Genomic DNA, 22,978 nt, shown 5'->3' with positions numbered 1-22,978 from the left:
TTTGGAACTGGTATTTTGTTGCAGTCACAAATTTTAATCTGTGAAACAGAAGACAGCGTCACACTTTTGCTTCTCCTGCAGTAATTCTTGCAAGGGGCCAGAGCAATGCTGCAGTGATCAGGAAGTGAAATGTCATGTGACTGGAGAAACTGTATGCATTTCTGTTTATTTATTCAGTTGTTTCATTGTAACTACTATAGTACATTAAATCCTGCTAACTTAATTAGATCCATGGAGCTGAGTCCTTCAGAAGCCGCCAGTCACTCAGCTACTCAAGAACTTCCCAACATTTTATGGAATCTGAAGGCTCATTACCATGTTCACAAGAACCCGCCACTAGTCCCTATTCTGAACCAGGTGAATCCACACCATTCCACCTCATCCTCTTTCCCTAAGATCCATTTTAATATTGTCACACAGTGGCCTGTGACTATAGACAAGTTTTGAATTGATGACTGGATTTATTGGCCTGTTTAATACAGCACGTGACTACATTTTACAGTTCACTATTACACACATGCTAGTGTCCATAGTCTTGTTTTCACTACCTTTGCTTGGTAGCAGCTTCCAACAGCAGGCGTTCCACTTCCTCTGGGTTTCTGAACTGTCCCTGGCCTCAGCTACCAGCTTCTAACAGCAGTAGTTCACAATGACTGAACCCCAGCAGTCCTCTGACTGCAGCAGCTAACTGTTCCTGCTTATAACATCTCAGCATGGACTGTGTAGAAAACACCGTTCCTCTGTTGCAGTGAAATTGTTGTGTATCGATGGCTTGACATATTCCATTGTTGCATGCGCAGACATTGGCTTAGACTGTGCAGAAAACACCATTCCCTTATTTCTGTTTACAGGCTGCAGCCTAGTAATGGTCGGCTGATTTGACTGAACAATTCTTGCTTTTTTAGCGAATATGCCACATTACTCTTTCCTGAAGGCTGTTCATCCCGAGTAGCCTACAGGCTTAAACCCATTTCCTCTTGCCATGGCTGTGCTTGTCATGTCTGTGATGAGCCTTGCCTTCCTTCCCTGTGGCTCGATTCTCATGATGATTATGCCCAAATTGCTCCTGCTGCTCCCNCACAAAAACCATGCTTGTTCCAGCTCCCTTCCCCCCCCTCCCACACTACTGTTTTCACTTCTATACTTGCCCTTCCCCCCTTCCTTCTCTGCTCTCACATAGCTGTGTATATTTCCAACAGTCTGCTTTTACCAGTTCTCATGGTCTCTTCGCTTGCAGATTTCTTATATTTTTTCTTCTACCCTGAAGATGGAGGCGATACGTTCCTCCGAAACGTCGGTTAACACCACATATACACGGTGCCAAATCCCAGAAGACTGCTTTCTTCAACTATATTTTTGTTTGCCCTGCATTCTAGTGACAAGTCATCAACTTATGAATATACTTAGTTTTTGCTGTGTTTACTTCTAGAGCATTCTACTTACTAGTATCAATTAGAACTTCTGTGTTTTTCTATATAGTATTTATATTATCTCCCAATTGATCTACTTCATCAGCATAGACCAGAAGCTGTTGTGTCCCAATCAATTTCAGTCCCTCCTGGTTTTCTTGGTTCTTCCTGATCAATTATTCTGAAGGAAAGTTGAAAAGCAATAGCAATAAAGCATGTCCTATTTTAGATCATTTTGAATATGAAATGTATTAGACAAATGTTTGCCTGGACAGACTATACTAAATGTTCCATTAAAAAAAATTAATAAGCCTAATTTGTTTCATAGGTACCCCAAACCTGATGAGAATATTGTACAGTACTTTCCTCCTGTATGAATCATAGGCTTTCTTGAAATCTACATGTATGAATCACTGATGTACTGTTTCCTTGTACTCCCATTTTTTCTTCAGTATCTGGCCAATGCAAAAACTTTGATCAGTAGTTGATCTGATATGTCAAAACCAACACTGGTGGTCCCCCATAGTTTTGTCTACTCCCCCATATGTCTTCATGGCATATTGCTGAATTAGTTAAGCTCAGGGCAGCTTTACCTTTCAGCCATAGATGTGGCAATGACATACATAGGATTTGAGGTTCTCACATAGGTGGTTATGAAGAGTTCTGTCTTCTGTGATATAACATGTTTATTTCAGCATATGATTATCCTTTGAAACTGTATTTCATATAATCATTATTCACTTGATGAATGATTACATATGGTGTATGTTACATACATGAAAGCTGTGATATGCAAGGCATCAAATCATCTACCATATATGAGAGATTAATTTAATCAATGTGAGTGGTATGTTGTGACACTTTGTCAATGCTATTGATACACAATTCACAAGTTTATTTTTTTTTACAGAATCTTTTTATGAAGTTAAGTACATCAGCAACAGCAGGTACAACAGGTTGCTTAAGACAGAAATATGGATAATGGGAAGTTTACTTGTACAATCCACCAATCCAAATTGATTGATTGAAGGAGATATAACAGCTTCTTTTGCCTTGTGTTTCATTTGTCTCAATATAAATAGCAGGATTTTTAATATGGTTTGAAGAAGCTATTTTGTGTTATACCTCTCCATATAGATTCCACATATATACCTACAGTATATGCATATGGTTGACTTAGCAAGGCTGCTGTTGGAATGTAAGAGTTGGCATGTAATGTTGGTTTTGAGAGTTTTGGAAAGTGATGTGTCTACTCTATAAAAATGATTCCAGGAATATGATTAATATTGGTTGCACATGTTTTATCACTGGTGTTCCAAGATGTATGCTGTCAGAACTAGCACTGAACTGGAAAGAACTTCTAGAAACATAGAGTGTTTTTTTTTTTATTTAGATTTTGGAGGCTGTTATCTTGGACCATTAAATATTACATGTGGTAGCAATGTTTTTACAGCCTATTTATCATATTCCTGGCCATCTTGATCTGTCTAGACAAAAGCCAATATGCTGTAACAGAGAGCCTTTTGATGTATACTTCTCAGTATCAAATCCTTGCAATTTTTTCTACTTGATGTCTTCCTTGCCAAGCTAGTTCAATATCATGTCCACTGGTGTATTCTCAGAGATTTTATCTAGAGCTTCAAAGAGAGAAGAATGGAACTGAGGTGTAATAATGGCTTGAGGACTGGAACTGCATGGCTATATCTGGTATGGGAATTTTGTGTCTATGCTTCTGTATCAGTTTCTGATGTTTGATTGGTGACTTCCCGATTGTCTTGAGATTCAGGACATGTTGTGATTATCACAGGAGAGAGAGCTCCAGGACCATCCATGAGTATATATGGCACTATAGTGACCATGGCTTTTTTATATTCTAGCTTAATTTCTGGCTTTATGGCCAGGAACAGGAGGAGGTTCCTCATTATCTCGCCTTGTGTTCTGTACTCAAATATATTGAAGCCCAGAAAGTATAATTGAACATTATCATGTTTGAAGAATGAAATGACACTGTTTGCTATATTTTTTGGTGTTTCTGGTTTAATTGTCTGTAGCAGTGTTTCAGTCTCTAATTTATATGGCATACCTGTTGTGGAATATTCACTTGGCATGAAACATGTCTCATTTGTTGCATACGTAATGTATTGTGGAGTGGGTTTTACCAAACCTTCAGTGCATAATGCTGAAATAAGTGGAGAAAGTGCTCCTTCACCTTCATATTGAATATGTGATGTAATCATCTTAAAAAGCAGAAAATTATTATTGGTCAAGTGTGGGTAATTTTCTAATAGAGATATAATTCCTTTCAGTAGTTCTGCTCGTGAGGAATAGTTCTTCAAGTTTAAAACATGAAGAGAATTCTGCAAATATTCAGAAGCAAACATTGTTGCTGTAGGTTCTTGTTCAAGTGCTGTATTGTTCAGAAGTTTGGTTAGTGACTTTACATCGACTTTGAAAGCTGTTGTCCCTTGAACATGAGAAGAGCCAGGTGTAAAGGACATGCATTCATTTCCATCCAAATCAATCAGTTTTGGGCCTTGTGATGTAGGACTTGGTTCTGCAATTGTATATGGTTCATCTAATATAACCTCTTTTGAATCAGGCAATGCACAGGAGGGAATTACATTTTGAGGCTTACTGCCAAGACCATCATAATGAATGAATGGCAGTATTTCTTGAATTGCCTGTGTTATATGTTATTGATGATTAAATTTCTTCATGAGAAATAGGAGCAAAGAGGCCAGTAAATCTCCTTGTGTCTTGTGAACCTCTATGTTAAAATTCTTTAGCACTGTATAAAAGTCTGGTTTTGTAAGGAGTGAAACAATCTTAGCCAGAGAAGTTCGTGGTGTGTTTGGTTTTAGGGCATAAAATATGTTTGGGAAGTCAATCTGGTAAGTTGTTCCTGATGAAGATTGTATACATGGTGCTAGAACTGATGTGGGTTGTGTTTGCTTAATGATTGGTGTTACAGTTACAGTTACAAGGATATCTTCTACTTTTTGTAATGGAATTCCTGTCAGCTTATTGAGTGTGGTATTGCAGACAACTTTTACAGAGGATGGAAGTTTCCCAGGCCCATCCAGTTGTACATTTTCTAGAAGTTTCTTAGTAGCCTTCATGAGTGTAGTGTCAACAAAAACTTCAGTCAGATAGATCAACAGCTCTCGAAGCTGCTCTCCACGTGTTTTGAAGTTGGCTAGACTGAAATTTGAGAGTTTTTTTGTAAAAGTGAGGTTTAGTAACATATGCAGTAACCACTGCTTTAGAGAAGGGGGGTGTGGTTTGTTTTAAGGCATTAAACAGAGGATGAATATTTACTACAAGTATAGGTGTTGCCTCATTGTTGCACTGTCCATGAGAAGGTTTAAGTATGGCAGGTCCTCCTGTAATATCTTCTAATTTTATTCTGTTTTTAATCATGTCATTTTGTGCCAGTTCTTCTGTGATGCATGAAAATATGAAAGATGGAGGTATTGCACCTTGATGATCCATCTGAATAAAAGGAATAACTGAATTAAGAAACATGTACTGCTGTTCCTTTGGAGATACTGTGTTTATTAAGAAGTCTATTATATTTTTAAGCAGTTCTCCTCTTTTTTCATGGTAAACATCCCAATTAAATTCTTTCAATTTCTTTTGTGTGCCAGGTGCTCTAAGAATGTCTTTAATTTGAAAAAGTGTCATGAGGGGTCTGTCAATGATGTGTACTAGTGGGGACACATCAGCAGCAAGAATCTGTGTTGTTCCATTATCAAAACATTTATTGTTGATTCTTATATTCTCATTTTCAGGTTCTTCAGAGTCATTATAAAGTCCATAAAGATCTTGGGATAGTCTGCTTGGTGCAGTTACATTGCATGTTATGTTGAATTCCAGAATTTCTGCACCAGGTCCATCTAACTGAACATATTGTATAAGCGTTGAAATTGCTTCCATGGTTTTATGGTCCATTGAAACGTCCTCCATTAAGTAAGCCAGCAGTTCTTGAAGTAGTTCACCTCTTGTCTTATGTTCTTCAAAGCTGAATCCTCGAGTGTTTTTATAGAAGTCCATTCTGCTCAGATATGAACTAACAACTCTTTTAGGTTCTTGGGGTGTAGTAGGTTTTAGAGCTTTGAAAAGTGATGAAATTTTCAATGTCTTCAGAGGTATAATCTCTCTAGAAATGACTCCTTCATCACAGTAGTTAGAGACCGGAGTTTCTTTTGAAACAGTAATTACTGTGGCATTCTCCTCATCACATTCAAATACCATAACTGGTGCATATATTCCAACACCAAATGTCTTTACATAAGGTATTAATTTCTGGGCCGCCTTGTGAACTTCGTTCTCTTCTGATGTCATCGCAGCAACGAATGAAAGGAGATCCTTAAGAAGTTGAGATCTGGTTTCATAATCATTCCAGTTGTAGTCTAACAATGCTTGATGAATGCCAGGAGAGCTGAGAGCATTCATAATTAGTGATACCAGGTCTGTTGGAGCATTTTGATCAATGGCTGTGAAGAGGGATGGCAGATCGACTGTAAGCATTCCACTCAGCGATTGTTTGTCTAAACATTTGGAGGGTATGATGATCATTCTGTCATTTATGTAATCATCATGAAGTGTTGTGCCTGATGGCATAGCTGTTGGAACACTTAAGGGGGACCTGCATATAATTTTAGTGTCAGCTGGCAAGGCACCAGGCCCATCTAGTTGTACATAATTAAGCAGTGTTTTAAGTGCATCATAAACAATAGGTTCCAATTTCCCTTCAGTAATAAGATGTGTAAGCAGTCCTTGAAGTTGCTGTCCACGTGTTTTGAAATCATCCAACTTGAAGTCAGCAATAGACTGGTAGAAATGTGGATTATGTAACAATGCTGTTACAAGTGCTTTTGGGACATGAGGAGTATTTGTTTTAACAGCTTTCAGGAGTAAGGCAATTTTCACAGCTAGCATTGACTTACAGCTTCCTACCATAGGTTTCAGAATGGATTGGTCTGATTCACCAGGCTCAAGAGCAGTGTCATTAGGAGCACATATAAATTTAAAAGTTGGATGGTGAGCTCCAGATCCATTCACATCTATCTGTGAAATAATATGATTAATGGAATCAATTATTTCTTTGTTTTGAGTGGTATTTGTTACTACATATGTAAGAATGTCTTTGAGAAGCCATGCTTTAGTGTTATATTGATCCCAGTTAAGTACTTTCAGCTTCATTTGCAATGCAGGAACATTCAGAATATCCATAACATTCTTCAGCAGGAGTTGAGAAATTCCAGGTTTTACGGCTTGAAAGAGAGATGGCACTTCAATAGTAAACATGCGAATTTTACCATTTTCTAGACATTCTTTGGTTGTCTTGATAACCGTATGGTTGGGCTCTTCATAAATACTAACATTGTATACGTCATATAACGTTTCTATATTACTGTTTGAAATATTTGGTGAAGAAATGTCTAACGTTTTTTCAACTGTTGAGAATGGTGTGGGAGCCAGTTTTGTGTCTGCTGACATATAGATGTTAGGAGATGAAGTTGTTAGTGTTTTGTTAGCGCTTCTTAATCTTCTCAAGTCTGGTGCTGATTCAGCACCAGCATTCAAATCTGAAGAATCACAAATAATTGTTGGCTCAAAATGAATTGTGCTTGGTCCACCTGACTGTATGTGAGGTAGGACAATATCAATAGCAGTGAGAATATGATGCTGGATATCTGTCCTGTTTCTCAAGACTAAGAGTACTCGCTTCAGAAGTGAGCCATTTGTCGTGAAGGTGGGAGCATTATATGCGGTGTCCTGCATGTTCTGTCTGTTTTGATAGAAGTCAGTCAGTCCTGCCAGTATGTTGTATGTGCTAGATTGTGTGAGGTAACTCATAATGATAGCCTTTTCTCTGTTCGGTGTACTATAGTCCAGGGAATCAAATAATGTTATATTATAAGGGATAATTTGGTTTCCTCCATTTGGCTCTATACAGGAGATTGGAATTGATAACTCTAAACTGGATGTATTGAGTAATAGCGAGGTTATTTTACAGATTGCATTGTTGATGGTGATGGAGAAGTTTCTGATGGATATGTTGTAATAGGTTTTGTGGTAATGTGAACGGTAGCTGGTGTTACTGTGGTAGCTGAATGTGCAGTTTGTGTTTCATTGGTAGAAGCGTGTCCTTGTGCTGGTAAGTTCATTGTCAGTAATGGTCTGTCAAGGCATAAGTCTGCATAGTCATGTTCTGTTATTAATTTTCCATCAAAAATGACATGTGACAGAATGTTTTTAAATATATCATGTACAACATAATTGAAATCTGTGTATGTCAGATTTAGAAATGTTATCACATTACTGAGCATATCTGCCTTTGTTTACATATTTTTTTTGTGTCAAAAATTTTAAGCACATGCAAAAATTTTTGTTTCTGAAAAAAATTGGTAGCAAACTGAATGTTGTGAACTGACACATTGTTGAGAACTGCAGATAGGAGTGATTTTATGTTTGGAATTTTGGCAATAGTTTGTTGATGACTGCAATTTAATGTATATATTTCTCTTTCTTTATTATGAGTGAAATTTGAGGGTAATTGTGGCAAAGTAACTGTCTCTGTTGTATCTGTGTTGAGAGGTGTGGTATTCTGTTCAGTCCTGACTCCTGTAATGTTGGTGTCATGTATGTATGTTGACATTATAATGGGAGTCTGTGTCTTGTTTGTTTTGTTTTTGTGATCTTTTTTGTTGTTTCTAATTCTCCAGTTATTGTTGTAGGCATTGATTCTGTATAACTTGTTTTTGATGTGGTAGTGTGTAAGTCACTGGATGTGTGTAATAGCGTAGAGGTAATTTTTTGTTCTGTTGTTGGTGTTTCCAATTTTGTATATTCTGTGTCTAATATAGGGAGTGAAGGTGTAGCAGTGTTAGTATCTTCAGATGTGACATTGACTGTGGTGGTCTCCGTTATTTCTGTTTGTGCATTGGTTTCTTTGTCTGTTAATGGTGTTTCTGTTTCTGAAAATGTTACATGGATTGATGGGGATGCTGTGATTGTGATAGGTTGTAACTTAGTAGTTGTAGTTTCTACTATTGTTGATTCTGTATCATTGTACCCTGTTGTGTATTTTGTTGTTTCCAGTTGTGGAGTGGTGGCTTTGTCTGTGGATGATGTTTCTGTTTGTAGAAATGTTACATGGGTTGGTGGGTATACTGTGCTAGTGATAGGTTGAATATTAATAGATGCTGTAGTTTCTGCTATAATTGATTCTCTGTCATCATACTCTGATGTGTTTTTTGTTGTTTTTGGTTTTGATGTGGTGACTTTATCTGCAGATAATGATTCTGTTTCTGGAAATGTTAAATGGGTTGGCAACAATTTAATTGTGGTGGGTTTTAAATTAGTAGATGTTGTAGGTTCTGTGGTGGTTGTTTTTGTGTCATACCCTAATGATGAACATCGTGATTTTTTTATTTGTGGAATAGTGATTTCATTTGTGTATGGTGTTTCTCTCTCTGGAAATGTTACATGGTTTGGTGGGGAAACTGTTATTATGTTGGATTGTAAATTAATAGATGTTATAGTTTCTACTGTGGTTGATGCTGTATCTTCATACTCTAATGTTGTTGATTCCATTGGCACTTTTCCTGAACTATTTATGAGATGTGTAGTTTGTGATGATTTTTCAGTTCTGTATATTATTGACGAATTTATTGCTGACATCCTTGTTTTTGCAGTGCTAACATCTAGACACATTTCCATCATTTCAGGTTTTAGGGCACTCAACCCATCTAATTTTATATGAAGTAATATTTCATCAATTGCATGAAGAACTCTTGTTGGAATGTGTACCAAGTTGGTTTTCATAAATCTGAGTATTTGTGTTAATAGCTCACCTTGTGTTTTATAATTTTCCATGTGAAATCCCTGCATTATCTTGCCAGTATCTGTAGTTTCAAAATAGTTAGATATGAGTGTAATGGACTGATGTAGCATATTCTCATCAACTGCTTCAAGAGAGGACTGTATATTGGGTAGATAAACCTTTTCTTGTTGCTCTGTGCATGTTACACTAAATTTGGTTTTATTCTTCTGGGAAAGAATGTTGAATAGTTGAATTACTGAGTCTGTGGAGTTTGCACAAGACTGAATGCTATGTGAGTTTTCACACTGTTGAGCAGGTGATTTTATTACAGTTATAATTTGTGGTTCTCTCGAGAGCTTTGCCTCAACTGTAGCCAGTGTTTCATTGATAACATTCACAGGTTGCAATAAAATAGGTGCTTTGAGCTGTTTGAGTTGTGTTGTTGGATTTATAAATGGATTAAATTTCATTTCTGTCTCTGAAATTTGCAAATGTTGACATTGGTGTAGAGTATGTTGTACCTTTTCTAGGAAGTATTTTAAAATTATTTGGTGAGACAACTTTAGTTTCATGAATAGAAGGCGAGGCTGAATATATCGAGAGAATGGAAAATCTTCAAGGATTTTCTTCCATTTTATTTCTTCCTGAAAGGCATGGTATATCTCAGTATTTACTTCTGAGAAATCTGCACCCACGGTGTTGAAGGAGTTAAGAAGCACTGCAATATCTAGTGGCACTGTATGTATGAAACTACCAGCATTTGAGATATATCTCATTTTGACATAACTAAAAAGTGTATGTGCATAAGCTGATGCTGGATGTGCATTTAGCAATGAGAAACGTAATCTTGAAAGAAAAGCAAAAAGAGCAGATAGGCGAACATTGCCATAAAATGCTGGTACAAAGCCACCAGAGTGTTTTGTTAGATCTAATTTACCACTTTTAATAGCAAACATAAGAATATCCATAGCATCAATGATATCACATGCAAATTTATCATTTCTAATTGGAAGAAACAATTCATTATACTTATGACTAACTGTAAGTAGTTGAGGTTTTACATTCTTACAAACTCCTGGTTTTATGAAAGGAAAGATTTTCCTGATATGGTGTTTAACTGAAAGGTTCAGTGGAGACTGTTCAGACTGTACGAGGTTTAAGACTTTCAACAAGAAGTCACTGATATATTGTTGCAATTTTATTGTAATTCTTGGAAGAAAGCTATTTAATTTGTTTTGTTTATGGAGCAGCTCTTCTGGAACATTGTGAAGCACTTCGTGAGTTTCTGGACATAAGCAATGTAAAGGAATATTATTTAAAAGACCTACCAGAAGTGATGATGTCAAAGTGATGTAATGGTGTTGAATATTCTTTAGTATGCTTTCAAAGAAGGTTTTCTTTTTTAGATTGATAATATGTGCTAATTCTGAATTCTCATTTTGTTTAAGACCTCCAGGCAAGCCCTTCAACATGGATCCAATGGTGTAAGACTTAAGTATACTCATGATTTTCTTCCATTGAAATGTGATTGATGAACTCTGTGAAAGAAGAGTGAAAAGTATTGGTGCCTCTTGTTCAGCTGTTATTGCTGCTCGAGACTGGGAAACTATTTGCACTTCTGGGAGCTGTTGCACGATATTTGTTTCCTTTGAAGTTAAACTGTCATGCAACCGTTGGATTACAGCTTGTTGCTCCCATGTGAGCTGCTCTTCTGTTTCTGGGTGCTCTAGAATGGTGCCAAGGGCTTGTACCATGTTGCTCCTGAGTAGTGAAGCTGAATATATCAATCTCTCAGTGTTTATACCCATCAAATTCTGCAGTTCATCTTCGCTATATCCCACTACCTGCAGAATAAATGCATGAATCCTCCAGTTTATAGTTGAACACAAGTCAAGTTTACAGCTACCAACTACTGTGCATAATTTTCACGTCTGAACACATGCAGTAAATAAGAATACCTGTTATTACCAGGGCATCCTAGTAATGCCATTTTGTTATTTCAGAAAAAAAAAAACCACGTGACAGTTGTAGACTGAGTTCATTAAAAGAACTTGCAAATGTAATTTTAGCAAGATCTGAGTAAGGGATAATACAATTTTGTGTTTTCATGCTGAAAACAAATGCTTGAAGATAGCAAGTTTGAAAAGCTTAGTTTGATTGTTATGTGCAGTATTTTGGTTGAAAGAGACGACAAGAAAATTAAATATCTGACTGTAGGCACAGTATTTTGAAAATGAAGGAGATGTAATGGGAACTGCATATTGTATGTATGTAATTATTCAACTTATTAGCATTCAACAATTTGAACAGTCATCTGGCTGGAAGTCCTTAATATCATAAATTTAGTGTAATGGAAGTTTTGTGAGATGTAAATATGTGGTGTGGAGTCATACAGTTTAATTTTTTGCATGGGTACTTAGTAACGTAATAGATTTTGCAATGTTAACTGCAACTTTCTGTGGCCTAGCTAGAAAAGCTAGCCACCACCCAAGACACATATTTTTGTGCTCAAGATACACTATTTCTTATTGTTTCCAAATCTAGAAAGTTTATTATAAAGATGCTTTTAGATATTGTCATCCAGTGTTTGAAGGTATTATTTTGATGTAATTTTGAACATCTGTGTTGTTTGTTTATGAATATTCACAAAATATGAAAGCAGTTGTATGAGGTCTGTGACTGACCTTGTAATGTTGACAGGGTTTCTGTTTTGTTAATTTATAGGTACATGAAATATGTATACCACTATATTATTTTATATATATATAATATTTATGAAGAGGCAGTTGATCTTGCATTGACATAACAGAAAACAGAAGTTTCCTTCAGTTCCGTGTGCCTTATATTTCTCCACTTTCCTGCACTAGAGAATCTTTTTCCTATTCTCCATTGAGGGTGGCATACATTCCACCTTCCTTTACAAACCTGCCTAACCACAATTTGTGATTTCCTGTTATTTCCTATCATATCTACTTCTACCTCCCACCTCAAAATTGGGAACTTTTTCCAGTACTGCTTGGCACTACAATCTAAGGATTATATACTGCCACGAAAACCCCAATTATTATATTACTTTGTTTATGCCATTGTTTACTCTCTTTATAAGCAAATATTTTGTTCCACAGATACTCATATTCTGCACAATATTTCTGTGCTTTTAACAAATACTTGAACTAATTAACAAAATAACATTCAATTGATGTGTAACTGGGGTCATGGCATAATTCCTCTTTTGTCTCAACATTTTTGAGTTAGAACATTTTCATTGTGGAATTATGCATCCAAATAGGATGTTCGTTCCAAATGACGATTTATTCAGTTATAATTGAATTTTTATTACAATGGTGAAACTTTTTATTTTGAAACGGGTGAAGAGATGAAGGAAATTCCATCAATAGTACTTCCACAATGCATGATCCAAGTAATATATCTGTAAAAAGAATAAAGGGATATATTCTCAGCAAAATATTATATGAGATTATACATAGATTATTAAAATCAATAAATGGGCATCACTTATTGTATTGATCGTTGTGCCCTACTATTCATTAAGTTTTTATTTATATCATCTTAATCACACTACTTATAATATGTAGTATACATCTCCAGCAGCTAAAGTACACATTCACCAGAGTTCTTCTTACTGCAATGAAATATTTAAACGTTTTATTTTCTGTACCTCACATCTTTATTAAATGTATGTTTTTTTTTATTGCTAATGGGGTGGGACGAAGTCCCTTGTACTGCGGCCACTTCTGGCCTATTGTACCAGCCCCAGATGATAGGTGAGGGTGATTGTGGAGCAATTGGTGGAATGAAGATTGGCAAGGGAAACCGAAGTACTCGGAGAAAACCTGCCCCAGCGCCACTTTGTCCACCACAAATCCCACTTGACCAAACCTGGGATCGAAACCGGGCCACCGCGGTGGGAAGCCAGCGACTAACCGCTTGAGCTATGGCGCGGCCAAATGTTTGCTTAATGGTCGGGTTATGTGGTGGCATAGTTGATTGAGGCACTACGCTACAAACCAGAAGGTCACGGGTTCGAGTGCCGATGAGGTGGATTTTTTTTTTGAATTTATCTAATCCTTCCAGCCGCACTATGGGCCTGGGGTCGACTTAGGCTCTAACGGAAATGAGTACCAGGAATATTCTTGGGGGCTAAAGGATGGCCGTCGTGGGCCTTACCGCCGTCTATGAGCCGATTATCTAGACAAAATGTAGGAGCCTCGATGCCTGACAGGCCTATGGGTTTTCACGGCCTGTTACAGGGATAGCTTTACCTTTTTACCTTTTTGCTATTGGTCATAATGACATGTATAGTGCCAGTATATTTGTTTCTTTTTTGGACTGATTTCGTATTGTGAATCATAACTGCAATATTTTAGGATTTTGTTGGTCTGAGATTTATATTGTGGTCTTCTGGTTTATGACATTATGTAGTCTGGTAGGTTGATACTAGCATACTGGCACCATCTTCAGGGTACAGTGCAGATACCAGTCAAGTAAGAATTTCATTATCGCATTCAGTTATATTAACACTATTTTATAATATGTGTATATTATTATTATTATTATTATTATTATTGCTGCTGTTCTTATTCTTATTACCGTCATCGGCATCGTCATTTGGTGGTGTTGTGCCCTTTTGTTTGCCTGTTTTTGTACGTATTGTCTGTAACTAGTCTTTGGGCTTCTGAGTTAAGCACGTAAATTTAACAAATGAAACATTATCACTTGGGCCACCTTGCTCGGTAACGGCTGTAGAATGGAGACCTTCGTATCTTGGTACTATACTAAACGAGTAACATCGTTATGTAGTCGGACGTACACACACATCACCTGGGATTTATGACCTGTAGCCTACTTTGCACGTCAACGCACATATGTAACTTGCGGTTACCAAATTTTTGTTATTGACCAAACATTACATGTCTCGTATTCATTTTTTGTAAGTTATTTTTCCTTAATTTAAAGTACATACCGCCATAGCTCAAGCGGTTAGTCGCTGCCTTCCCACTGCGGTGGCCCGGGTTCGATCCCTGGTCTGGTCAAGTGGGATTTGTGGTGGACAAAGTGGCGCTGGGGCAGGTTTTCTCCGAGTACTTCGGTTTCCCCTGCCAATCTTCATTCCACCAATTGCTCCACAATCACCCTCACCTGTCATCTGGGGCTGGTACAATAGGCCAGAAGTGGCCGCAGTACAAGAGACTTAGTCCCACCCCACTAGCAATAAAAAAATATTTACTTACTTACTTACTTACTCACTCATGGAGCTGAGCCCTTCTGTAGGAGCCTCAAATTCTGCAGCTACTTAAGAATTTCCCAGCATTTTAAGGAACCCGAAGGTTCATTACCGTTTTCACAAGAGCCCTCCACTGGTCCATATCCTGAGCCAGACCAATCCAACCCATTCCATCCCATCCTATCTCTCTAAGACCAGTTTTAATATTGTTCACCCACCTACGCCTTGGTCATCCCAGCTAACTCTTTCCTTCTGGCTTTCCCACCAATACCCTATATGCATTCCTCGTATCTCCAGTTCGTGCTACATGCCCTGCTCACCTTATCCTCCTTGACTTGATCATTGTAATTATACTTGGAGAAAAGTACAAGTTATGAAGCTCCTCATTATGCAATTTTCTCCACCCTCCTATCACTTCATCCCTCTTCGGTCCAAATATTCTTCTCAACACCCTGTTCTCAAAGACCCTCAGTCTATATCCCTCCCATAATGTCAGAGACCAGGTTTCACACTCATACAGAACCACAGGTAAAATCATAGTTTTGTATATTCTAATTTTTATGTTTTTGACAGTTGCTTAAAGACCAACATTAATGAAAATTTCATGAGGAGAATTTTTCTTTCTAGACACGGTCAATGAATATAATATAGGTAAATATGTTTAACGTATTTGCCTCGTTTTTTCTCTCCGAACAGCGTGTTACAGTTTAAATAATGCCTTCAAGAAACAAATGTCGGAAGGTATTTTTATTTTTGCTAAATATCTTGCAATATTATACATTTACTGTAGTGTCAGTATACAGTTTCAGTGACTTGGAAGAGTAATTACGGTATATGACAGTCGTTACAAACCAATCAATGTAAATGCATAACAACTAATTGTAGTTTGGTTTTAGGCCTAATGACAAAGTTAAATGTTGACTAAATTTCCATGTCGGTTGTAGCAAGAATTAATTTTAAGGTTTATTCTGTCCGTATTTGTTAATTATTCATCTTCTGCTTCTCATTCTGCGCATTAGACTTTTTTACCTTTTCAGATTCAGAATTGTTAATGAAAATGAGCCGTTAAGATTTTCGATATGATCTTTTTGTCAGAGGATCGCCCAATCGAAGAGCCTTTACCGCAAAATGGAGTATTTTTTCTAGGATACAATTGAGCAGGAATATATATGATAATTTTATTCTATCTTAATTACGCGTGTAGCTTATGTAAGTTATGAAACTACGAATTAGTTTCGTAGTTATTAGACTGCAGATCATCCTTCACCGTAACCGCTTATTAACACCGACATCCGGATTTTCATTACATTTCTTGCTGGAAAGGTTTATGAAAAATTGCGTATCATTTTCAAATTTTATCTCGATACATTACGTATACGAAGACATTCATGCAAACCTACACTCCTTTCTGTTTGTATCTCGCTAAATATCTGTTGGACCAAAACATTATTCCAATCAACAGTTACAAAGAGAAATTAAGCATACCGTTTTAGGTCCAATATATTTTTTTTTCGAAAGTCTCACGATATTCGAGATAATTATATATAAGGTATACTATGAGTATACATCTGAACTTTCATACTCAAAATTCAACCTTGACCTCCAGTAAACAGCAGCCTTTAAGAAAAACGAGATTATAAAGCTTGCATCCCATAACGTAGTAAAAATATTACCAGCTGCGTTTTTTAAGTTTATTAAGGTTATTTAAATTAAGACAAACGAAATAAAAATTATCGAAAACCTCGCGTGTGAAATTTGAACAACATTTGTTCTGAATTTTAAAACTTTTACTGTAAGTTGCACGTAAGACGGCATGAATATATAAAAGTAAATATATAAAAAATTGTGGAAAGGTGTGTAAATTGCATGAAATATTCCATATATGGCCTTATGCAAATTAAGCATTATTATGGATTAATATATCTGTGAATTGGAATTTCTGAAAAATTTTGGTTGAAGTTTTTGGGGGTATCCGATGCAACATACGCAGTTCCAGCAACACCTAAAGTTTATTAAGCCTCAACGCATTTTATATGCCTATTCTTATATTTCGTTTTATATGATGTATTCATGTTATATTTAGGCATCGTGTTACATTCATATATATATATATATATACATGTGGTACACATATATTTCCATCTTAAATACAACTTAATATTTAGTCACCCTTCTTCCTCACTAGATGTTTCGGCCGCATACGGTCATCATCAGGCGCATGTCTGTCTTGTTAAAATTGTTGCACTATATATACAAATTACACATCGCGTATGAAAGCGATACTTCCTAATTAAAATAAACCTTAATTAGAACTAATTAACATCTTAATATTTTTATTGTAGTCGTCCATTCGTTTAAAAGATATTTGCTCGAGTATTTCTCGTCTTGGGTTTACTCGCGCAAAATTCCCTTTCCGGCGTGGCTAATATGCGTATTATTTGTGCAGTTCATAAGGATGTTGAAGTAGTGTTATTGCCAGTTTGGTATGTAAGCACCATTGGCTGTAGGTTCTTCCACGCTGTTAGTTATGTTGTTAAGTGGTCTGTGTATGTAGGTAATAGTGTTGCCACCGTGTTGGCAATGTCTTCATGCCACTCTAACATATTCTTCAATTCAGGTTTAGGACCCAAAGAAGGTAGCAGTATTCTTTCGCCTTCCGCTGGAGGCCGCTTCAGCCTCACCATGCACGAAAGACACGAAACCAATAACTTAACGTAGGTCTGATGCCTAAAGCGGAAGCCAGTTTTTTCATTCATATATCGACTTAGATTTACTAAGGGGTTAGCTACTATAAGCTCCTTAAGAAGGTCTGCTCTCCATGGAATTATTTCGACGAATTCCTATGTTCGCAGTTAAAACCATGTCTATAATTTAATTCACTTTGGTTATTAAAATGATAAAGCGTCCTGGAATTATGTTATTTTAATTTTTTTATTATATCGACTGACTCTGTGTAGGTTCGAAATGTGAAAAGAGTGTAGTATCTGAGTGGTTAAATATTACGGGGATAGTAATAGATTTTCTGGTGCCGAAATATTGTCACTTGTTCTCAGTACGGTATCATATTCCGAAATTTTTAGTTCGGAATATCTACTATTATATACAAGAATGTATAGGTGTGAGGGGAAGATGAAGTGCGGTCAACCAAATTATTATCTTGCATATATTTCTTTCAACTATAAGAAATGGGGGAATTCACTTACCAATTCCCATAAACTGCGACGGCGAGAGGCGCTGTTGTTACGTGTAATATGTCGGCGTCATGTTTCATGCAAAGAGTCATCTTTCACTGAATGAAAATGGAGTCCTAATTTGGTTAACTTCCGCACACACTTCCTTCTCGTTTCCTCAAAACAACCAAAATTGCTCACCTGGCTGATAGGGAAGTACCACAGTAGCAAGCTTAACACAAACGTCAGTTGGAAATGATCCACTTGCAGTAGACATTTGAAGCTGGAAGCCATCGACAGATTTTTTTTACTAATGATAATAGTCGTCTTGATACGAACCCACTAACTTATGTCACTAGAAGCTCTACGAATGACTACAACTTCATGGCGGGCAACTTTGCTGTGTAATGCCGAGACTTGGACCTGTCGCCTGGACTGGCACATTTATTGCTGCTGTTACTGCGTGACCTTCTTCTGCACGACCATTCTCCCGCTCCACAAGAGCGAGCGATGTTTTGAATGGGCAGTTACAGATGAGGAATATACATCACGAACGCTTTTGGATTATGCCGTGTAATTTATGAAAATGCTACGCTCTCATTTTCCAGCTTCATATCTGAGGGCCTGCTAAAAATCTCCCCTTCTAAATACACGGACTTGTATTTTTCATGTCTTGTGTCGTTAATAATTTTTCTTGCTTATAGTAAAATTACTTGGCGAATGCTGCAACAAATTTCAAGTTAGCCTCGGAAAATTAAATGACAAAATATGCTCCCATTTCTTATAGAGTGAAAGTTAGCTGGGGAAGGATGATACCTCATAGCTACTTTTTTTACAATAAAGTAAATCACTTATCGATTTAGCATATTCTAAGAGATTCTGAAAATGTAAAAATTATGTGTTTGTAAAATTTTAAAAAGTCGTGTCTTCGTTAGATACAAAGTGACTGAAGGACTGTCATCGAAATTTTTAATAGGCAAAACATATTTCTTTTCTACGGTGAAAAAAAAAAGGTTATAATTCAAATTGCGGTTTTACAGGTTTGTGGAGCTAATCATCGCATTAACTTTCATTGAGAATTTTGATAAGAGATATTTACAGACATACAGAAAGTCTTAAAGAAGAGATTATATCAGAAAATATTTTAATGGAGGAATCTTCTTTAAGTATACTTAACCTAAATTAAATTTGATAATGATATAATGTTTACAGTTAAGTAGTTATTATTATTATTATTATTATTATTATTATTATTATTTAATTCCAGTTGCTCCCTCTGGAGCATCTGCGTAATACCGTTTCACTTCAGTTTCTTAATCTTGTAGACAGTCGGTAGGACTCCTTGGACGGGGGATCAGTCTGTCGCAAGGCCGCTACATACACAGGACAATACTAACATAGAATAAACGCAGACAGACATTTATGTCTCTAGTGGGATTCGAACCCATAATTCTAGTGTTAGACCACGCGGCCACTGTGATCGGCACAGTTTAGCAAAAATTAACAGTTAACTACTTGGTCTAAGTATTCACAACTGACTAAAGCCCCCTTAATAATTTTATAATAAATTATGTTCAGTAACAACTTATGTAAAGTGTTTCCTTTATAATGTTGGCTTGCCTCCTGATGATGGCCACTAGTGGCCGAAACATGTAGGCCTAGGACAAAGTTTGGTTTTTTATTTATCAAGTTATTTGAACTTCATGTATTAATGCTTTTTATCTATTAATATAGAGTAACATTCAAGGTGTACTTCATAAAGCAGCTGTAAGAATATCACCGAAGTTCTTGACTATCAGACTCTGAATTGCAACCAGATGCATGGGTCATCTTTACAGGATTAGGAGTCTAAAATTGATTCACAGGATAGCATTCGTTAGAATATGTGAAAGCAGTTTTTTAAATTACAATAATTTAAGCACCGTAACCACGGAGGATGTGAATTTGAACAAGACAAATAGGTATTCTTTATTTCCTCACACGCAATATAGGCTAGTCCCTGGAAAATAACTAGGAAAGCTCTATTAATTTAAGCAGAAAACAGCAAGGAATTCGTAAGCCTACTTACTGTAATCAATGAATGGTCGAAAAATTAACTCCGCAAAAATAACCATTGGTTAGTATTTTTTTTCTGTTCATAATTACATAGCCATAAATCTCGCAGTCGATGGGCATTAAACCTATATACAACTAGACTAGTTTAATAAGTAAAAGTAAGTAAAGGAATCCCTATAACAGGCCGTGGAGGCCCATACGGTTGTGAGATGTTGAGGTTGCCACATTTTCTAGACAATCGGCTCATAGATGGCGGCAAGGTTGTCAGCCTTACGGGCCGGCCGCCCTTTACCCGCAAGAACATTCCAAGAATATTCCTGGTACTCATTTCTGTTAGAGGCTGAGTCGACCCCAGAGCAATAGTGCGGCTGGAAAAAAATTGAAGAAAATCCAATGAACTCGTCGGGACTTGAACTCGCGACCTTCCGGCTTGTAGCATTGTGCCTCAACCAACTACGTTACCGCGTGCCCCAGGCTAGTTTAATACGTACCTTATTAAAATTCAATGGCTACCTGATTATTTCAGACTTCTAAAGCATGAGTTTACAAATGCTAAGACACAAGCAAATGCAGAAATATATGAAATGAAATATGGAAAAATGTACGTTTCGGAAGTTAGAAATCAGTTTTTTTCGGCCTCACTCACGTATCTACTGAGACATGGAACATCCGAGTTGTATCTTAACGTCCTGTTGCAGTTGCTATTAGAATTTATTTAACATGCACAATTTAAGACGCCGTATTGATACAAATTGTGGTCAGAGAGTAGGCGATGTCCTTCATGTGACCCCCAAAAAGAAATATAGGGGGTTCAGTATGATGGATCATGATCTCCATGCTTGCGTTCTTCATCGGATAATCCAGAGATTTATATGCTTGTGATGAAGATAGCCCCATACTAAAACTAACCAACTTCATGGAGCTAAGCCCTTCTTCAGAAGTCGCAAATTGTGTAGCTACTCAAGGACTTCCCAGCAATTTATGGAACCTGAATTTTCATCACCGTGTTCACAAGAGCCCTCCACTGGTCCGTATCCTGAGCCAGATCAATCCAGTCTATACCATCCCATTCTATCTCTCTAAGATCCATTTTAATGTTATTTACACTTCCTAATTGCTTCTTTCCTTCTGGCTCTCCCACCAATATCCTCTCCCATTCGTACTACATGCCCTGCCCATCTCATACTCACTGACTTGGTCATTCTAATTATACATGGTGAAAAGTACAAGTTATGAAGCTTCTCATTATGCAGTTTTCTCCAATCTCCTTTCACTTCATCCCTCTTGGGTCCAAATATTCTCCTTAACACCCTGTTTTCAAACAACTTCAGTTTATGTTCCTCCCTTAATGTCAGAGACAATGTTTCACAACCATACAGAACCATAGTCAAAATTATAGTTTTGCATATTATAATTTTTACGTTTCTAGACAGCAGACGAGAAGACAAATGGCTATGGACTGAATGGTAGCAAGTATTACCCGAATTCAGTTTCCTCTTAATCTCAAGTTTTGACTTGTTACAGCGATCCAAAATATTTAAACTGTGCCACATTTTCAAAGGATCTGCTAGCTATCATTATGTCATGATTTTGCCCTGCATTCTGGTGCGAGGCAGCAAAATACACTTATTTTTCTCTGCTTTTACTTCTAGACCAACCTCCTTTCCAGCGTTAATTAGAGTTTCCATGTTTTTATTTGCGGTATTTATGTTACCTCCCAATAGATTTACATCATCAGCATAGAACGGAAGCTGATATATTCCAGTTAATGTCAGTCCCAACTGGTCTTCCTTGATTTTCCTAATGGTATATTCTGAAGCAAAGCTGAAAAGCAATGGTGATGGAGCGTCTCCTTGTTTAGACCATTTTAGATAGGAAAATTATCATACAAATATTTATCTACATGCACTTTACTATACGTTTCGCTTAAACACATTGTAATCAGCCAAACTAGTTTCATGAGTACCTCAGACTCTATGAGAATATTGTACAATATTTTCCTCCTAACCGTTTTCTTGCTGTTTACGAATAGCTGATGTACCTAATCCTTCCAGCCGCACTAGGCCCTGAGATTTACTCAGACTCTAACATAAATGAATACCAGGAATTAATTAAATAATTTTCCTGGGGAGTCAAGGGCGGCCGGCGCGTAAGGCTGACAACCTTACCGCCATCTTTGAGCCGATTGTCTAGATAACGTGGGAGCCTCAACGTCTGACAACCCTATGGGACTTCACGGCCTGGTACAGGGATAGCTTTACTTTTTTACTTTACTCTCTCATTGTACTCTCATTTTTCTCCAGTATCTGACTAATGCTAAAGGTATGTTCAAGATAGTCCTATACAGTCTTTGAAAATGAAGGTGAGAGAGGCCCGTCATGTTGCTGATATATGCTCGGTCGTGTTAACAGGGGTACATACTCTAAAATGAATGATAGTTAATTTAATGAAAAGGCAAGTCAGATATCCGCTGTGAGATGCTCACTGAAAACACAAGGCCCAAAATGCTGATTTACTGTAATGCTATACCGCAATTTCAACCAGAACAGTTGTTGCATGTCACTGTCAACATTGGTGTGAGGACTGTGATGGCTTATAAATGGGCCTTCCTGGTAGTATTCAGTCAGGAGTATTAGTAAGTTCGCCGGTTAATAAAATATAATTGCTCAAACGAGCATTTGCGTGAAGCGAACGACAAAATATAATCAAGCACAATCTGTCGGTTCAAGATGCTGAATCTTTTATGCATGATAAGGATACAAATATTATTATGTATCCCTTTCCAGATTGTCATTTGATGGATACAAAAGCATGCAGAAGATGGAGGAGTACTTTCACGAGGAGGTCGTTATGCCGCTTGTAACATGTTGCCTCACACTTAGTCAGGAGTACGAGGCTCCCGTATTAATGCGACTGTTCCAGTCTCTCGGAGGCGACTGTGTGTTTACAACACTTGTCAGTATTCCTCCACGGCTACTCTTGCCCTACCACCTGAAAGTCCTTAGGCCCAATACGCTATGCTCAAATGTGAATTTCAGATGCAAGCAGACCACCTCGAACAGCTTTGTAACTTGGTTCATTGTTAAATAACATTGACTTTAGTTTCGTATTAAGTGACTGAAATTTTACTTTGAAACACTTTCTTTCTGGTATCGGTATACTTTTATCTTTTTCTTCTCATGAGGTGAGATTGAGTTCTTTGGTACTGCGGCCACAGTTTGGCCTATTGTATCAGCTCCAATTGATAGATGATGATGATGATTGTGCA

The 22,978-nt window shown here is 37.1% G+C and overlaps 1 protein-coding gene across 2 annotated transcripts; it reads right to left on the bottom strand.

Annotated features, from left to right (window-relative positions):
• Positions 1-8,047: 8,047 nt before the first annotated feature.
• LOC117282764 lies at positions 8,048-18,892 on the bottom strand. Of its 2 annotated transcripts, none has more exons than XM_033753699.1 (2): positions 17,857-18,892; positions 8,048-11,084 (listed from the first exon to the last, which is right to left on the bottom strand). In XM_033753699.1, the coding sequence occupies exons 1-2, from the start codon at positions 17,947-17,949 to the stop codon at positions 8,073-8,075; spliced, it is 3,105 nt and encodes a 1,034-aa protein (XP_033609590.1). In that variant the 5' UTR covers positions 17,950-18,892; the 3' UTR covers positions 8,048-8,072. The 2 variants fall into 2 exon arrangements, with proteins under 2 accessions (XP_033609590.1, XP_033609593.1); XM_033753702.1 differs by having other exon boundaries at positions 8,048-12,670; positions 17,857-17,942.
• Positions 18,893-22,978: the final 4,086 nt, after the last annotated feature.

The sequence above is a fragment of the Cryptotermes secundus genome, unplaced genomic scaffold (assembly GCF_002891405.2).
Source record: "Cryptotermes secundus unplaced genomic scaffold, Csec_1.0 scaffold1314, whole genome shotgun sequence".
Taxonomy (NCBI): Eukaryota; Metazoa; Arthropoda; class Insecta; order Blattodea; family Kalotermitidae; genus Cryptotermes; species Cryptotermes secundus.
Note: the sequence above shows the minus strand (reverse complement) of the source record. Positions and strands in the feature narration are given on the sequence as shown.

Bases quoted from the DNA above. Each gene is read 5' to 3' on its own strand.
- LOC117282764 (XM_033753699.1), bottom strand. From the start codon at position 17,949: ATGGCTTCCAGCTTCAAATGTCTACTGCAAGTGGATCATTTCCAACTG. The intron at 11,085-17,856 runs GTGAGCAATTTT...TTTATTCTGCAG, and splicing joins GGTACTTCCCTATCAGCCAG to GTAGTGGGATATAGCGAAGA.